Source organism: Podarcis filfolensis (genome assembly GCF_964270895.1).
Source record: "Podarcis filfolensis genome assembly, chromosome: 8".
Classification (NCBI taxonomy): domain Eukaryota; kingdom Metazoa; phylum Chordata; class Lepidosauria; order Squamata; family Lacertidae; genus Podarcis; species Podarcis filfolensis.
The window spans coordinates 24056670-24075059 of record NC_139611.1 but is presented as its reverse complement, the minus strand read 5'-3'; the positions used below and the strand labels follow the sequence as shown (position 1 = coordinate 24075059).

Sequence of the window (18390 nt, the reverse complement as noted above, 5' to 3'; positions counted from 1 at the left end):
TGGAATGAAGTGATGGAGTGCTCACATGGAAGGATGGACCAGACTACAGGTGAAGAACCGCTCTGAGATCTTTGCCCAGGCTTGGGAATGCTGTCACTCTCAGGGGGAACCTCTATAAACACCACACATAAATCTAATGTATTTTAGTTTGTTTTGATCTGGTCTGAAACAGGTGTGGTAAGCCTTAGGGCTCTACAACTCCCATCATCCCTGCACACTGGCCGTGCTTCATGGGGCAACACCTGGAGGGCCAAAGGCTCCCCACACCTGGTTTGGAAGCATCAGTGGAATCCTACTGATCGTGCTGAAGCAGCCTAGCCAAACAGCAATGTCTCCACCACCTACTTGTAGATCTGAAAGATGAGTGCCTCTTCGCCGCTGGTAGTGAAACGTTCCCTGTACAACTCTCCGTGCGAGGTGAGATCACTGAGGGATAGGCTTCCAAGGCTCCCTTGAAGGGCAAGATCTCCTTCTACAAGAACAGAAGATGGTTCAGACACCACGTGACTGAGCATTCACTGCCAGCTAATTTAAAGTCAGTAAAAGGGGCCAGGGAGGCGAGACCAGACGTGGGTTATGAGAAATCGAAGGTGGAAGTTTCAAGGTGCTCTCTCTGGCTGACAGCAATAGTCAAGCAGTAACTCTCAACTCCCTCCTGCTCAGCACCCCACAATAGGGGAAGGGATCAGGATTTTGAGGAAGCCAAAAAAAGGGGGGGAAGCCTCTTCCTTGATAAAATATATAATGGAAGAGAAGGAGGAGAGCTGGGTTTTCAAAACTAGTAAAGCCCTGATAGGTGAATCTACCGTACCAAACTAATAATAGCTGACGCTGTCTTTGCTTTCGTAATGCACTTCTTCAATTATGTACCACATAAACAACCAAAGCAAGACCGAAGGATTTTCTTGCTAATAGAATGCCCAATGGTCACCAGCAGCTCAGAGCAAAATTTATCAGCCAGCAGGTCATTTTTAGCTGTAGTTTACATGCTGCTTTGAAGTGCCTTCTTAGCAAGTCTCTCACTTTGCCACTTCAGGAAGGCCACACACCTTGGTTTCTGCTTGTGCTTAACGAAATTAACTACGGTTTAACATTATGTGCAAACTGGGACATTTTTGCTCTTTGCCAGATGTCAAAAAGCCATGAATTTGGAGATCTGAGTCTCATCACCAAATTCAGCTGCATGTTCCCTTCCTCCGGTTTTCTGCTTGGCAAATTGGGTATTCAGCAAGTCCAAAAGGGACATTTATGTGGCACAAGGGAGTAAGACCGGCAGTGATTCCCAAGTGTGAAAATCATCCCGAAACACAACTCTCGTTTCTATAATGAAATCCCCACCCCATAAGAAGTGTAGGCAACTCACACTCACCAATCATTTCCACATGAGTGGCCAGTTTAGATACATTCGCTTTAGCAAGTTCATTGGTCGTCTTATTCAGAACTAAGGAGAGGGAATGCACCTAATAAAGCAGAAAGGATGAGACTGGAAACATGCTCAGATGTATGACCTTTTCCATCCAAGTGCTACAAGCCTTCCTCCTGAATATTATTCCTCAAGGCACATTTTAAAGGTCATCCTTATGAGACAAGAGATTCAAGACATCCAGAAAGCAACAGGAGCTAGCAATACAGGTAAGAGACACATCCAGTGGAATTTGCCTTACCATATAGCTGGCTACATACTGGCTCTAAGAGTTACTTTGACAGGAAGGCTAAATTCAAACACTACCCTGGCTGTTGATTGTATCAACCACAGTTCAGAATACAAACTATGATTTGGGTGTTTGTTTTTTTTTTTTAAAGTCAGGCAAACCATGGATTACAGTTGTTTCTTTACTTTCAACTTCCGATTGCTTGGCAACCAGAGGAACATAGGAAACTGCCTTATAATGACCATTGGTTCATCTATGACCATTGGTTTACACTGTCTGGCAGCAGCTCTCCAAGAATTCAGACAGGGGACATTTTCTCACCCCTACCTGGAAATGCTAGAGACTGAACCTAAGGCTTTCTTTTGCATGCATAGCAGATGTTCTGCCACAGAGCTATGGCGCTTCCCCAAATATCCAGCTCACAGATCCAGGTTCAGTGGTCTCCGGAAACAGGGGGACAGCTACAACAATGGCTTGTCAGCATTAAAACACTATGCCAAATCATAAACAAACCATGGTTTACAAAGCCACATCAAACCAGTTTCTGATTCTGCACTGAGAGCTAATTATAAGCCAGTTTGCAAAATGACAACGCAAAGGATAAATCTCCTTTAACAATGGTTTGGCACGATGTCTGAATCAATCCAACCTTCATGTCTCCAAATCTCCTTCAGAACTTTTGTCATCTGAACAATCAGAAGTATGTTTTGAAATACATCTGAATGCCTACTCAAAAAACAAATACAAACTTACATATTGATTTGCCTTATTGGTTTGTAGTCAACACAAGCCTACTTTCATGCTTGGCTTGGAAGAGAGGCAAAGTATTCCCACCTGCATACAAGTTTGGAGAACAGAAGAGCCAGCAGAAGTTTCTTCTCTTCTCCAAACTTCTGTGCAAGTGAGGGTCAAACCAGGCATGACATGCAGTTATCCTTGTAATAAAGAGCCAACATGAAAAGCACAATGAGATGGAATGAGGAGTGCTTCAACCCTTTGCTTCTGTCACAGTCCTGAATTATGCCCTGTAAAGTCTTCAGTTGGCAAGGGGAGGCCATTGCAAATAGCAGGCAGAAAATGCGATGATTCCATTCGGGACCAAAAGAGGAACAAAGAGTGAATGACCCCTCGTGCCACAGCCTGAATCCATCTCCTACCCATCCATGGCACCAGCTGTTTTATTTATTTTTAAAAATCAGCTATGCAAGAGCAAACCATATGATGCACTGGCTTAACAGAAGACTCTGCCTCTGTCACAAGATATCTGACAAGTGCAGAGCTTGGAAGAAAGCCACTTTTCTTCCATTTATTCTGCTGCTTAGAGAAGTGAAGCTCCTGGTTTGAATCCAACAAAGCTCTACTCAAGAGTAGTAGACCCAATGAAATGGAAGTGCCTCTTGGCCATGTCCCTAAACGTCAATAGGTCTGCTCTGAGTATGATTAGCATTGGATACAGCCCTGTTTCTCTTCTCCAAAGTGGCAACACAGAAGCATCTACTGGGAGTCCTACTTGCCAAAGGGACAACCTGGCAAGTAGTCACTCCACGAAGACATAATTTATGAAGACAAACAGGACCCCCTGCCCCTCTCATACCTTCAGATCCAGTTTGGTATTTAGAGAGTCCTGGCCTTCCGAGGCTGACAATACATTTGCCTCCGATTTAACGGTATGCTGCACATCTTCAGGCTGTGACTTCAAGCTGTGATTCTCGGCAGTGGACCCAATCCCAAAGAAGTCCAGTATCACCACCCAAGTTTGCAGAGTTATCAAAACATCCAAACAGTTAAAGTCAACATCCACAATACGGTTGATTCTGCCATAACTAGAAGAGAACTCCGGGTGCTTCTTGTCCACCAGCAACATGTTGATGTGGACCAAGGAATCGTCAAAGTCGCTCTTCCCGCAAGGTGTAGTTGTCCTTTCGGCGGTGGGAGAAGGGGGCGGCGTTAACGGATAGCCTGAGTCTGCATCTTCTTTGTGCCTTCTTTGGGAGACGCAGGTGGGCCGCTGATACAGCTGGAAGACATTAGGAGCTTCCTCCATATGAGAAGGGAGGGAACGGGGCATGTCTGGATATTCCACATTAGACACGGACGGACAAGACTGGGAAAGGTACTCCTTGTGTGCTAAGCTGGATGGTTTCGGTGCTCCGCGCGACACCATGAGGTTCTTATATAGAGAGTCTGGATTCTTCTCCAGAAGATCCTCCATCAGCAGAGAACGTAAGGCAATCTGAATGGATAAGGTATGAGGGTGGTCCTTGGCAAACTCAACATCAAAATCCTGAAATTTCAAGCTAACCAGGCCTTGTGCCCCAAGCGTAAGGTCACCACTCAGCTGAACCTGGAGCTCTGAAATGTGAAAGGTGGCTTGTATTTGAGTAAAGGACTGTGCCACTTCCTTGACAGGCACAAATTTGTTTGAAGACGCAGAAAAGCTGGAGTGACTGAAGAGCCCGTTTTCCTTCCTGTCGGTGGAAAAGTCCGTGCTCATGCTGCGGAGCGATACTGATGGGGAGCTGGAGCTGGGATACGGGGAGGATGGAAAGCTGGATGGTGGCTTGGTCAAATCTTCATTGCAAACTAGGTTGTCAAGGGTTTGCAAGACTTGCTCATACACATGTTTTGCCAGCACCACCTTTAAGGGAAAAGATGTGCATTGTAAAACACTTTGGAAACTGAGTTTCAAGAAGTCTGATGATACTTTCAACCACATGTATCATGCTTCTTCTGGCATAAGAGTAGGGCTGTTCAGATGAAATTCTCCCCACTTCTTCAGTGAACACAAGGTGGGGAAAGTTGGTTCACTAGAACTTACCATCCTCTGCTGGATAAAGGGACCCAATTACTGCTGGACTAATGCCTCCAACTTATCTAGACTGAAAACTCCTCAAGAAATCTGCATGTGCTCCTCTTCCGCCTCTCTTCCAGGAAACCTCAGCTTAGTTTCCTGTGTAACCTAGATCAGAAGTCCTTTTGTCTCTTGCCTATCGAGAAAAAAATTCTCTTCTCTTACCTTTAAACTAATTATCTTTCCTTAGCTTTAAACTAATCTTTCCCGCCACCTCTATTTTCTTCCAGAGCTCCTCTGCTGTTGCCAAATTGTTTCTAGATAGGCAGGAGAGAGAAGGACTTTTGGTCTAGGCTAGACAGGAAACAAAACTGTGGTTTCCTGGCAGTGGAATGTATGCAAACTACTTGAAGAGTTTCCTAACTAGGCAACTTGGAGGCATTAGCCCAGCAGCGATGGGCTCCTGGACCAGGAGAAGAAGAGCCTAACTACGGCTGCCAGTCCAGGCCTATTTTACCGATGCTGTACAGCATTCGTGAGAAAGAGCTCTCTACACCTGCAAGATGGTGGAAGTACCGTCAGTGAAGAATTGTGGCCAGCAGGTACATTAGCCTGGAAGCAGTATCATACTGTAAATGCATAAGGGGAGTTTCTTCCGAACAGCCCTTGTTAAATTATTATTCACACTAAACTCCATGCTACAAAATCAGCTAGAGGACAGTATGCTGGCAGGACCATACTTTTATTGCAGGTGCTTGAAACTGCCCCACGCAGAGAGAGGCCACTTTGTGAATTACCACAAAATAGACGGAGGAGTTAAAGGTTATCACACAGGGACCACTCTACAGCATTTTAAATGTCTTGGGTGGTATTGTTTTGATTTGTTTTAACTATTTATTTTGCGCTTTCATCCCTTTTATCTTGTGAACCACCCTGAGATCTTTGGATGAAGGGTGGTATACATATGTAATCAATAACAAATAATATTATTAATAATAAATGCAGCATATGTACCACAATGGCATCATGGTCATCTCTAGAAGGAGGACCACTACCCAAAATTAGAAACAGAAGTGTACTCTACCCGCAGAGGGTTGACAAATTTCCCCTCGATCCGCATAAGGCTTGAAATTTCAACATCTTCGTTCATGGAGAAGGCCAACTCTGCATCGCTCTCTACTGGAATCTTCTCCAGTTTGAACTGGATAGTGGCATTATTCAAAATATGAAACGCTGCAATTAAGGAGACGTGTGTTCAACGTTATTAATGTCTGGATTAACAGTCACAGGCGTTATGATCTGATAAGGACCAGAGATGGGTCATCCCTAATGATAATAATAATAATAATAATAATAATAATAATAATAATAATAATTTTATTATTTATACCCCGCCTACCTGGCTGGGTTATGCCAGCCACCCTGGGCGGCTCCCAGCAGAATAGTAAAAACACGATAAAAACACTCCAGGCTATAGGTAGCAGCTTCACCAGCCAAGATGGAAACCTTGATTCCAATTATGTTGTTTGAACTCACATGCTGAAAAGGTGTTGCCTGCTACAACCCGTAACAGCCTGCATTATGCAAATTAGTGATTAGGCGTTCACAAATTCACTCAGTAAGAACTGAAGAAGAGCCCTGCTGGATCAGGCCAAAGGCCCATCTGGTCCAAACACCCTGTTCTCACAGTGGCCAACCAAATGTCTATGGGAATCCAACGAGAGCTCTCTCCCCACCTGGAATTCCCAGCAACGGGTATAGTCATCGCAGATAGCAGTCACTGACAGCCTGATCCGCCATGAAATTGTTTAATTCTCTTTTAAAGCCATCCAAATTTGTGTCTGTCACTACATCTTGTGGGAGCAAATTCCACACGTTAACTACACCTGAACTAGAGTGGTACCTCTGGTTACGAACTTAATTCGTTCCGGAGGTCCGTTCTTAAGTTGAAACCATTCTTATCCTGAAGTGCGCTTTCGCTAATGGTGCCTCCGGCTGTGCGCACACCTCTGGCGCATGACTTCCGCTTGCATCCCGGGGCAAAGTTTGCAACCGGGAGCAACTACTTCCAGGTTAGCGGAGCTCAGAACCCGAAGCGTGCGTAATCAGAAGCGTTCATAACCAGAGGTACCACTGTATGTGCTGTGAAGAAGTACTTCCTTTTGCATGTCCTGAATTTTCCAATGTTTGGCAGCGCACAATTCTCATTACTGGGGCTTTTGTCCGTGCTGAGGTTTGCAAAAGTTTAAAAGAAGAAGAAGCAGAAGTCTCTCCTCCTGCTACTAACTGTAGCCCAGTACGAACAGAAGACCATGCTCGCCCACAGCCCTGAAAAATTCCAGAGGTTTCTGGGAAGAGATGACAGTCAAAGCCGGTTGCCTTTGACTATCTTCTCTTTCCAGAATCCTCTAGAAATACAAAGCCATGCTAAGCTGTGCGAATCGGTTAATAATCAGTAAACAGTTGAGATCTTTTATGTCTAAAATTACTTCAAAATGGGAAGAAGCTATAGATCGGTGTTTCCCAAACTTGGGGTCTCCAGTTGTTTTTGGACTACAACTCCCAGTGGTCAGAGTTGATGGGATTTGTAGTCCAAAAATAGCTGGAGGCCCAAGTTTGGGAAACACTGCTATAGATGAAAGAAAACATCTATTACCACTTAATACAAGGGTGGGGAACCTTTTTTTCCAGTTTGAGGGCCACATTCTGTGCAACCTTCCAGGGGCCACATGCCAATGGTAAGCAGAGCATCAAATGTAGATTTCACCTTTGTGAAGTAGGCTAGTGTTTTATACACCCCCCCCCTCACTTTACCCTCCATTCTGGCAAGCAAGAAGCACTATCAGGGCACATTAAAGCTAGGCAAAAACTCCCAAGGAGACTGTGATGCAAGATCAATGAAGAGTCCCAAGTGCCAGAAAGAGGCCTAGACATCTGCATGTGGTCCCTGGGCCCAAAGTTCTCCACCCCTGACTTAGATTGACTGCATGGTTACCAACAAATCCATAGCTCTGACAAGTGGGAGCAAACAAGCCCAAGCCTTGTTTAACTCACCATGGCCTTTATGTAAGGATTCAAAGAAATCGTGCCGAGTGAACTGAGGATCTTCCTGGCTGCTTCCACTGCTGCTAGCAACGCCTGAAGGAGGGTGCAGTGCATCTGGCATCTCAGAAGAAGCTTCTTTCTTGGTTGCTAAATGACTGCTGTTTAGAGAATACATTTTAATATCTCTGATTTCAACTTGAAGCCTATCACTTCTCAGGCTGTCCTCTCCGGCCACAAAATTCTGGATCGATATTTGCCCTAAATGCCCCACCAGCAGCTCTGGGCTGCCCGGCTTCCGGGGTATGGATACCACTGGGGATTCAATGTTCACATTCAAAATAAGCTTGATCGTTTCGGTTTTGAAGCGCACCGGAAAGACCTCCTCCCCTTCGCTGTTTTCCAAATTGAAGGGGTCCCTGGACCGAGGCGTCGTATCGAACAGAGACACCATTTCGCTATACTCGGCCGTCTTCGTGGCCAAGACGGTGGTCACTTTCGTGGCTGCACTCTTCAGCATGCTGCGGAAGTTCTCCTCCAGCTCATCCATGGACAAAGTGATCTCTTTCAAGAACTTGGCCGAGTGGTTGTAATGCAGCGAGGCCATCCTGAGCTGGAGCGAGCACTCCTCTTTCGACTTCTCTGAGAAAGTGAAGCTCAAGGCGTCAGGAAGGCTACTGGCATCGTCGAACTGGAGAAATGTAGGCTTGAAGGAGCCCGTGACCTGGGTGAGGTTTTCATACCGCATCATATTCCCAATGCTTACGACATACTGGTTTTTCATGCTGTCCAGAGTCAGGTCCATAAGATGCAAGCAACCCAGAGAGCCATTTATGTCCAGCCTGCTGCCCATGGAGACGTTCACTTTGGTTCCGCCAATGCTCGCCGTTGCAATTTTCCGGCCAAGTTTTTCTCCGTTCACCGTCGTAACCGTCCTAAGGAGAAGGATGTTTAACCAGTGGATGTCTACTGCTACCTCTGTACTCTGGGCGTGGGTGGTCTGGAAGGTTTCCTGCTCGCTAAAATGCCTTTCTGCGTCAGTCATGAGTGGCTGAGGGCTAGAATCGTCTTTCTCCTTTGGGAAGGACTTTTGGAGAAAGCCAATCAGTTCAACGATGGTCTCCGGGTTGAGAATGATATCCAGGTTGTTCATCTGGACCGATATCACTTGGAGAGTGCTGTCCAAGTTCATGGAGGGGCACTCTGCACTCACAAACTGGTATTCCAACTTAATTAAGGATTCGTCGTCCTGTGGGAAGCTGCCAGGCAAATCATTTGACGCCACAGCGTATTTCTTGGTCGAGTGCACCCTGTCAGCTACACGAACCTCATCGAGCCCACCGACAGGGGACTGGGCTCTGCTGTCCCGGAGGCTTCCTGTTGGAACATCGAAACTGAGATTCTTGTGAGAAGCCATCAAGAGGTCAAAATCAGAACCGTAGGTTTGCATAGTGTCAACCAGCAGCAAGCCGTGGACTGTGAGGGAAACTTCTGCGTCGTAAGGCCTCTTCACAAAATGCGCATTCGTGCCGAAAACCTTGAGGACGGAGATATACCGGCCATTGCTTTCAACGGCTAATTGCATACAGTTAACTTGGAACTCTGCTAAAAGCAGTTGCGATTCTACAAGGACTTCCTTAGTGTGTTGTTCTACCACCATCACGCTCTGTGTTAAATTCACCACAGAGCTGTGCAAACTTCCGCGCTGGTCCAGATCTGAAAAAGTCACCTCTTTGCCTATCTGCGAAGAGCCCGCAATGTCTGTATCAGATGTACTCAGCCTTCCAAAGCAGTTGTTCAGAGCCATTATTTTATCCTCGTTGATGTGTATTTTCAAATCGGGCAGATTCCCAGACAAGACAGCTCCTGGGTACTTGGGATCAGAGGTGTAGATCAACCTGCGTTCCAGCTGCAAGTGGACGTTGAATTTCTCCACCACATGGGTTGGACCGACATCACTGTCCTGGGCATGCTTCCAGTTGTCTTTCACTCGGCCGACCATGATCTGCAGATCCATGAATGACAAGCTGTAGGTCTCATACATTTTTTTGCTCATCAAGTGCGCCTGCAGCTGCGCTTCACTGATTTCTACCCCCGTGAACTTGAGAGTTTTGTCCTCGCCAGCCACACTAATTTCAGGAGGCGGGCTGCTTGGAGGGGTTGCAAGAGGCGTTTTATACTCATCGTCGCTCAGGTCACTCAGCTCTGAAGATGGACCACCGGAGCTCCTCTTTTTGTGCTCCTCTAGATGGTTGAGAAGACAGGAGAGAGAACTTTAGTCAGGTATTCTCTCTTTCTCAACCTTATGCTCAAAGTCTATCCATGAACAAAGCCTGTCTGCTGCAACTGGACAGTGCCAATCCTGAATGTATTGGATTTGTGACCATTATGCTCATTTGCCTTCAGTAGCAGTAAAGCTTCTGAGATTTATTAACCCTGTAAGCTCAGGTTCTCCTCACAGAGCTCTCCTGGATGAAGTATTAATTGCCTCTGGTTTATTTTTTGGGAATCCTGCAATGTGCTAAGTTTCCTTTACTCTGCTAACTATATGTTGGAATCTGCTCTGGTCAATATGAGCAGAATTCATGGCATAAATATGTGTAATTAGAAAAGAAACTGGTATAGGAACTGAACTCCTTGCTGCTTCCAGGATTCTGGTTCCTTGCATTCTAAATCAGAATATTCAGTCACAGTTTTAGCTGTTTTTTCCAAAAGGGTTTTTTTTATAAAAAAAAAGGACTAGCACTGGCGATACCCCACAGATTCTCTTCCTATTCAAAGCATTTTGAATAAAATAACAATTTTCTGATTTCAAGATTAACAGGCATGCTCCTCCACCACCATCACCCTACTAAAAGTGTAAACAGTACCTTGTGTGTTGGTAAGAAGCATTCTTCCCAAATCGATCACTACTAAAACTGGATCAGCAAATTTAAAGTCATCGGGGAAGATCACCTGAGGAGCAGAAATATCAAGGCACACTGTCCAGCGCTTGCTTTCTTCCTGAAAGAAAAAAATATTTTAAAAAGAAGTTTATTTATTATGCATAGGTCCAATAAGATTGCAAGAAAACAGCTAGCCCCAAATACTACTAAGGAACAATATAACATACGGTATTCATATTATGTGCAAGCCTCTGTTCATTTGGTTTTGCTGTTTTCATTTTTGCTTTATTAGATATTGTCATTTTTATAACTGCAATCATAAAAATAAAGCAGTAGAAATGAACAGCTAATAATTGCAAGAGCACTTTATGAATTTTATTTATTCAAGAAGCTGAATATTATCCAAGTTGTGTACGTAACAGGGTGAAACAATTACCAATAACATATAGTTTTAAATCAGCAAAATTTAAAACCAACTAAATGTAACTTTCATCTGGTTGAAACGAAAAGGGTTTTAACAGGCATCTAAAACATATAAAATGAAGGTGCCTGCCAAACGCTTATTCAGGGAGTTCCAAGGCACACAAAAATTAAAAACAGCACTGACAAATCAGTATAGAGAGACAAAAAGAGCGGATAATGCTTGTGTAACAAAAGCATCTTCAGAGTATGTCTGAAGACAATCAGAGAGGAAGCATGTCCAATTTTCCTAGTAAGAGACTTGCACAACCAGTAGCCACCAGTGAGAAGACTCTGGGTTATAGCCAATGCTATTCCTACACAGAGCAGACCTACTGAAATAAATGGACATGACTAATTTAGGCCCATTGGGATGCGGGTGGCACTGTGGGTAAAACCTCAGCGCCTAGGACTTGCCGATCGCATGGTCGGCGGTTCGAATCCCCGCAGCGGGGTGAGCTCCCGTCGTTCGGTTCCATCTCCTGCCCACCTAGCAGTTCGAAAGCACCCTTAAGTGCAAGTAGATAAATAGGTACCGCTTTATAGCGGGAAGGTAAACGGTGTTTCCGTGTGCTGCTCTGGTGCCGGTTCGCCGGAGCAGCTTCGTCACGCTGGCCACGTGACCCGGAAGTGTCTGCGGACAGCGCTGGCTCCCGGCCTCTAGAGTGAGATAAGCGCACAACCCTAGAGTCTGTCAAGACTGGCCCGTACGGGCAGGGGTACCTTTACCTTTACCTTAATTTAGGCCCATTAATTTTAGTAGGTAGGACTTAGTTCAATACAACCCGTCCTGGGATCCACTAACCATCAGCGGCTCTCTGGAGCAAATCAGAGGTATTGACTAAGTGTATAGGCATAAGCAAATCTTCAGCTAACTTGATGCTAGGCTATTTTAAGGGCTTTACCAACATTTTACCCAAAAATAATCCAGTTACCTAGTGTAACTGATGCAAGATCGGTATAATTTGAGCCAGCTCTTGTTTGGGAAGCCACCTTATAATGAATAAGAATTATCTACACAGTGACTGGCAGCTGCTCACCAGGAATTCAGGCAGGGAACATTGAGAGCCCTACCTAGCAACCTTTCCTGCATGCAAACCAGGTGCCCTGTCACTGGTTCTGCTATTCATATTCCAGCCAAAATCCAGGCCAACCATAGTTTGCAAAAAAATAAATAAATAAAAATCCATGCAAATCCCCCCCTTTAATATACCACATTTTATACACTTAATTTTTCAAAGTGTGTGTGTGTCCATTGGTCCTCTCTCCCTTCTGATCCAGAGACCGACATTACATTAAGCTACTTTCATGCTGATACACATAGATGCAAAGAGGACAAGTCACCATCCTTTGAAATCCCCTTACAATGAAATCCCCCACAAGCAAGCGGTCGATGGTTTGCCTGATTTCGGCTTTCGTCTGCATTTTGAGCTTGTTGTACTGTCTCCTGGCAGCTGCAGCCACTCTCAGCTCCAGCTCAGACTGGCATCCGAATCCTGCACCAAGAGACAGACAGAGGTGGATGCCACAGTTTGCTTACACTTCAATGGTACAGAAAGGAAAAAAGTAACAATCAATGGAGATAAGTTTCATAGGCGGAAAAAAAAGGGGGGGGAGAGATTTCCAAGTTAAGGCTATTTTCCCTCTTTTATGAGCATAAGGAGTGTAACTCTCTAACTAGGCAAATAGTGTAACTGACAATTTGGGAGTTGTCTCTTCTTAATTCTAAAATAAATGTTCTATGCAGGAAATGTCCGTAATTGAGAAAACTTCCTCTTCCCGCACCCGCCAAGTCATTGTTAGAAGCCAGTCACACATTCCATTTGGACTTTATGAAGATAAAACAATGCTCACAGAGGACTCACAAGCCACCGCAGATGTCATTTATGTGCAAGAAACACCCTATACTCACAAAGTTATTTCTCTCCCAGGTTTAGCTCCAAGAGGGTAATTAGTAATTCACCCCTTGCTGGAACTCTGCAGGTAAGAGCTGAACAGCCACCTGCCGATTGTAATCTAGCTCTTGATTTCTTGCACTGAGATGCTCTTATTATTCTATGCCTCTTACTCTCCCCGGGGGCTCAAAGTCTCCCAGACACTTGATCTGGAAAATCATCCAGGAGTCAAGTCCGCTCAAGAATACTTTATGATGACCACATCAAGGTAACGTAAGAAAAATTCTAACTTGATGGCCGCCACAATATTGGGGCATTGAGTTCCAGAGTTTACATATAAGAAATCTCATTCAATTCTTACTAGCGCACATGCATTGTACGGAATAAATTCTTTATTGCTACTTTGACAGTACTTAAGTATGAAGAAAGAAAAAAAGAAAAAGAAAGGAAAGGAAAATAAAGAAATGTAATTATTCTAGCAAAAAACAAGAAAGGTTAACCTGAGGTATGAACCCTTCCCTTGTAGAAGAAATCGGCTACTTTCTTAATGGCTTGTGGATTGTAAATAATATTTAGAGGTCGGGTACTGACTTCCAGACGTCTCTCAAAATTGCTGCGAACTGGGTTTCTCTCATACAGCATCTCAAACACTGGAACAGCAGGATCAGCAGCTGAATCAAAACAGAACACAAGAGAGATCAGCAATGATGCCACCGACACGGACAGTGCTCAGTTGTATTTTTAGTTGTTAACGATAGATTTGCTACAAAAATGAGAAATGTTACCAGCGCTTTCATTACTCGTGTCTGAAGAGGACGTCTGGAGACCAATGGAAGAGACACAGCCGACTTCTTTTTGCTGATGAGAGATATGATTATAGTTTATTATTTATTGCGTTTATATCCCACCTTTTCCTCCAAGGAGCTCAAGGTGGAGTATGTAGCTCTCCCCCCTCCTCATTGAATCCCCACAACAACCCTGTGGGGTAGATTAGCCTGAGGCCCAAGTTCACCTAGTGAGAGCTTTATGGCCGAGTGGAAATCTGAACCCTGGTCTCCCAGGTGCAAGTGCAATGCTCGCACTGCTACACCAAACTGGATCTCGCCACACTGTACCCTGTGTGTTATGTCTTGCTCATCCAGCACCTATTTGAAACAAAACGTTCTACATTCTGTTGTAATTTCTATCAGTTCTTGGACTTATTGGTGCAACTTATGACCTTGTAGAATTTTAATAATGGCAGATGCAATCCTAAACACATACCCACTTGGAAGCAAGTCCCGTTGAAACCAATGGAGCTTACATTCAAGTAAATCCTTTTCAGATTGTGTGATCAATTTCACAAACAGAAGTCAGAATGAAAATACTTTTTTTAAAAAAATGCATGCCCCTTTTTTGCAATCTCTCGAGCTCAAGGCAAATCATTAAGGTATGGGTCACTAACCTGTGGACCTCCAGATATTGTTGGACTATCAACTCTTATCATCCCTGATTTTGGGGCCATGCTGACAGAGGCTCATGGGAGTTGCAGTTCAGAAGAACTAGGGGGCAACAGGCTGGCAAAAGCTGCTCTAGCAGATGTGCCTGCAGCGCAACAACTGGATAATCCCCCCCAACTCACTTTAACAGAAAACTGGTTGTCCCCCGACCCCTTTTATGAACACAATGTAAGATATACGTTAAATTCCAAGTTCTGCAACAAAGCATCTTATTGGCACAAGTCAACATACGGGGTTAGGGAAGACAAGGACAGGAAATATGGTCCCTTCCGTCGCTAAGTCTCGTAGGAAGAGGCCACCAAGCTGAACCTTGAAAAGGGAAGAATTCCTCCGAGGAAGAGATTCTGCTAAGATGGTTACTCCTAGAAAAAGAAGCATACAAAAGACAGTGTCATATTGACTAAACAAATAGTCACAGCATTGGTCTGCTGAAAAACAGAAACAAGGAAGATAAATGCCCCTAGACAGCAAGGGTTAACACGTCTTGTTTGTTACATCCATAAGGAACAGGGCCTTTTCCACTGAGGCCCCAAGAATGCAACCATGACATTTTGTCTGGTTGCAAGAGCCATATTAAAGAACTGGCAGTGTCTGGGCTGTCACCAATAAATGTTAGGTTGGCTCCATTGTGGGCCCCATCTGAGCACAGAAAATCATCCACATATAATTGAGAGCACTGTGTTGGGGGGGGGCAGGTCTAAAGCTACCAAAGGATTGTCAGGGATACTGATGTATGGCTGGCGCAGGGAACCCACCTTGTCCTTGTATCCCACTGCCATTTTCTTATTGCCTGGTAAGGTGCCTATTTTGAGCAGCTCGCTGTTACTGCAATTCTCACCAATACCACTACTTCCTGATGGCATGTGCTGTTCAAGAGCAGAAGAGACTGCTTGGAAGGTTTTCCTGCATTAGAAGCGTTGAACACTGCACTAGTGGATCCCCTGCACCACTGGAGATTCCAGTTCATAATTTTAAAAGAAAGAGGTTTCTCTCTCGTGCGCACACACACAACCAATACCTGAAAATTCAAGCTGCATGAAAGCTCTTTCATGGGCCTGCAGGCCCTTCTTCCCAGCATGCAGCAAAGTGACAGAGCCACCTTGCAGCTGGAGATTTAACTTTGCCAAAACGTGATCCCTCTTTGTGAAGGTGTTTATGTTGGAGACGTCCGCAGCTGGATCAAAAAAATCGTCGGCACCTAATAATACAAGGAGAGGAAACAGCAGAGACTTTAGAAAATGCAAAGCACTTGCAAGCAAATCTGCCCAACCTTATCTAGAGAGTAAGAGCTTCTGGCCATTAATTGTGCTGTTGTTTTTTTGAGGTTTTTTTTTTTTAAAAAAAATGAATACTACCGCACAAACTTAAAGGAGCACAAAATAATTATTTTTAACAATGAACAGAAATCCATACTTGGCCCAGACCCCTATCTCAGAATTTAAGAAGGCCGGATGGAAGAGACCCTGCAGAATCAGCAGGAAAGTCCCCCAGATCCTTCTGGATGCCAAGACAACTCGTATTTTGCCAGAGGCAGATCATTTTAACAGATGTGGAACAGGTTTTAAACTGGCAAGAGCCTAGTCTTGGTCGGGTAATCTTAAAGTAAAAATAGTACATGCCCAACAATGAGACCACCAAACCAGAGGTCAGCATGGAATTAATAGTACAGGGTTTGAGTGCCAATTAGACTCTTTATCAAAACCTGGTCTTCGGAACAGCCATCCACATTTTCTATTGCCAGTCCCAGGAATGGAGCAACACAGCTCCCAACTACATCTAGTAAAAACAGGCTCTTACTGGTTTTCCAGCATAATCGGCATGGATATGTATTGTCCATGTAATACACCACAACTACGCGATTTTAACACACTTTTTTTTATAAAGTTCCGGGCCTTGTTTGTTGTAGGTGGGGGGGGGGGTCCTTATTGTGTACAGTGTGGCAGCACCTTCACCAAGAGCAAGGATGGAAAACCTGCAGCCACACAGGTCCTGTTGGGACTTCTGACTCCCATCACCATAACCAACGAACGAACGAGGGATGATGGGAAATGTAGTCCAACAACAACTGGAGGGCCACAAGTTTCCCACGACTGATCTAGAGCTTCAGGGTAAGTTTCCCCGTACCAGCGACATCGTCCGGCCTCCACTGTTCAGATGTTTCTGAAAGCAGTCCTTCGAAAGATTCCTTTTCCAGGGCTTCCTGAGAATCGCTGTACCAGCCTCCCCACCCAGGAAACCAGGACTGAAGATAGCGAAGCATTCCGCTGCTGCTAGTATCCGATTCAATTTCAATCGTTTCCTCTGAGGAATCGGTCAGCGGCTCCTTGATGCTCTGCTTGAAATGAGGAAAGGTATGATTCTTTTTTTAAAAAAGAGGAATTTAAAAGGGGTTGCTAATCAGAACTATTTTCTCTTACTGTTATTACATGCCTGGAGTGAATGCATGATTGACCTGCTTTATCCCTGCTCTGTCTAAACGTGTTTGCTGGAATACTGCTACCACCACACCCTCTAACCCACAGCACGATCCAGTGGCGACAGAAACAGGATCCAAACTGGTATTACCGAAAAACAAAAAAGGAGATCAGAATAGCTAGGGAGAGCCCCAAGATTTGTGGAAGAACCAAAAAATGATATACAGGGAGGGGGAATCTAAGGGGACAAAGAAGTAAACCAAATACAGCCCAATGTGTACTGAGAAACCTCATTAGCCACAGGGTGTTTGTTTTGGGGTTTGTTTGTTTTTTGCTTTGTATCTCACACTGAATACTGGATAAATGAGATTCAAACAACACATGAAATCAAATCAATAATTCTGATGTTATTTCACGTGCTTAAAGTCCTCGGACGTTTCCAGGTTGGGTTGGTTTTCTGTTTGTATCATTAGCAGCTCCAACCCCCCTAAGGTGCTTCTAAATATTGCATCTCATAAAATCTCTAACCTCAGCAAGTTCGCAGAATCTATTGTACACTATCTCGCGCAAGATTTTCAGCTCCTCAAATGTCTGTTCATCTTCAATGCGCTCTATCTCCTCCTGCAGGCAGAAAAGGAAATATTGGCAAATAATCCAGAAAGCTTCTTTCAGATGGCCATTTCTTTTCTTGAAGGAGCCACTTAATCTGAAGTTATGAGAATTAAGCTTTGAAATCGCAACACCAACTTAAGTAAATGGTCCAGTCTGGATGCAAGGCATCTCAGTTTATTAAGGAGAAAAATGCCTGAGCCTTGTATGCATGCACACCACCCCTCAACTTCTCAGTGTACCAGATTTCCCGATTTCTGCTATAGTTACCTATTACATTCTAACTGGAAACTATAGTTACTATGATCGGAACCCATTGTTTGAAGTTGGTTTCAAATCCTGGTTCTAAATAGCACTCAGAGGCCTACTGCCTCCGACACTGGAGGGAGGTGATAACAAACTCCTTGGAGTCTCTGTAAATGCTACTTCTGCAGTGAAAATGTTCAACTTCTGCAAACGCTTGCTGCTGTGCTACTTATAAACAACTGCCTATTTTACCTAAACATTGCAGCGTATTACAAATATGTATCCCAGGCATAGGCAAACTCCCGCCCTCCAGATGTTTGGGACTACAATTCCCATCATCCCTAGCTAACAGGACCAGTGGTCAGGGATGATGGGAATTGTAGTCCCAAACATCTGGAGGGCCGGAGTTTGCCTATGCCTGAATCTGAACACAGGTAAGCTCTAAAATGTTTCCAACAGGCAATAACATATATATTTTTTAAGCCACAAAAGCTCTACAACCGATTACGATTATACATGCCAGTTGCAAAGGTATAATCTCAAGATGATGGCCAAGATACCGTAGCCCAGCTGTTTCCCAATACCTGCTCCTCATCGGACAGCTCCACTTCTTTTAACTTCTTGTAATACAGATCTGTGTACAATACAGCATCTTGGGCCCGACGCAACACGAAATCCCAGGAACAGCGTTCCCTCTGCTCTCTGATCTCCGCAATGTGTGCATTCAGAGCAAAAAGCCACCACTCCCGGCAGCTGAAACATTGCAAATGAATGTATTTCTGGTTATTATTATTATCATCACTGTTTCATTCATTGCCTTCTAACCCACTGCCTCAAGGCATTTTACACGCAATGTAATTAAAAGTCAAAAAGGAAAAGCTACACACACATTTTAAAT

The 18390-nt window shown here is 44.4% G+C and overlaps 1 protein-coding gene across 13 annotated transcripts in view; it reads right to left on the bottom strand.

Moving 5' to 3' along the window:
- The window catches only part of VPS13D (vacuolar protein sorting 13 homolog D), a 119232-nt gene that overhangs the window by 87146 nt on the left and 13696 nt on the right, over window positions 1-18390 (bottom strand). For 7 of the 13 annotated variants that reach the window (XM_083628340.1, XM_083628334.1, XM_083628336.1 and 4 more), the window contains 14 exons: window positions 18077-18245; window positions 17166-17258; window positions 16348-16558; window positions 15242-15421; window positions 14455-14585; window positions 13510-13582; window positions 13225-13395; window positions 12195-12325; window positions 10356-10488; window positions 7498-9729; window positions 5528-5676; window positions 3247-4290; window positions 1370-1460; window positions 346-472 (listed from right to left, as the gene is read on the bottom strand). In XM_083628340.1, coding sequence (XP_083484466.1) covers window positions 346-472; window positions 1370-1460; window positions 3247-4290; window positions 5528-5676; window positions 7498-9729; window positions 10356-10488; window positions 12195-12325; window positions 13225-13395; window positions 13510-13582; window positions 14455-14585; window positions 15242-15421; window positions 16348-16558; window positions 17166-17258; window positions 18077-18245 — 4935 coding nt within the window. The remainder of the gene's footprint in view (window positions 1-345; window positions 473-1369; window positions 1461-3246; window positions 4291-5527; window positions 5677-7497; window positions 9730-10355; window positions 10489-12194; window positions 12326-13224; window positions 13396-13509; window positions 13583-14454; window positions 14586-15241; window positions 15422-16347; window positions 16559-17165; window positions 17259-18076; window positions 18246-18390) is intronic. The other 6 variants (XM_083628341.1, XM_083628345.1, XM_083628337.1 and 3 more) reach the window with 3 other exon arrangements.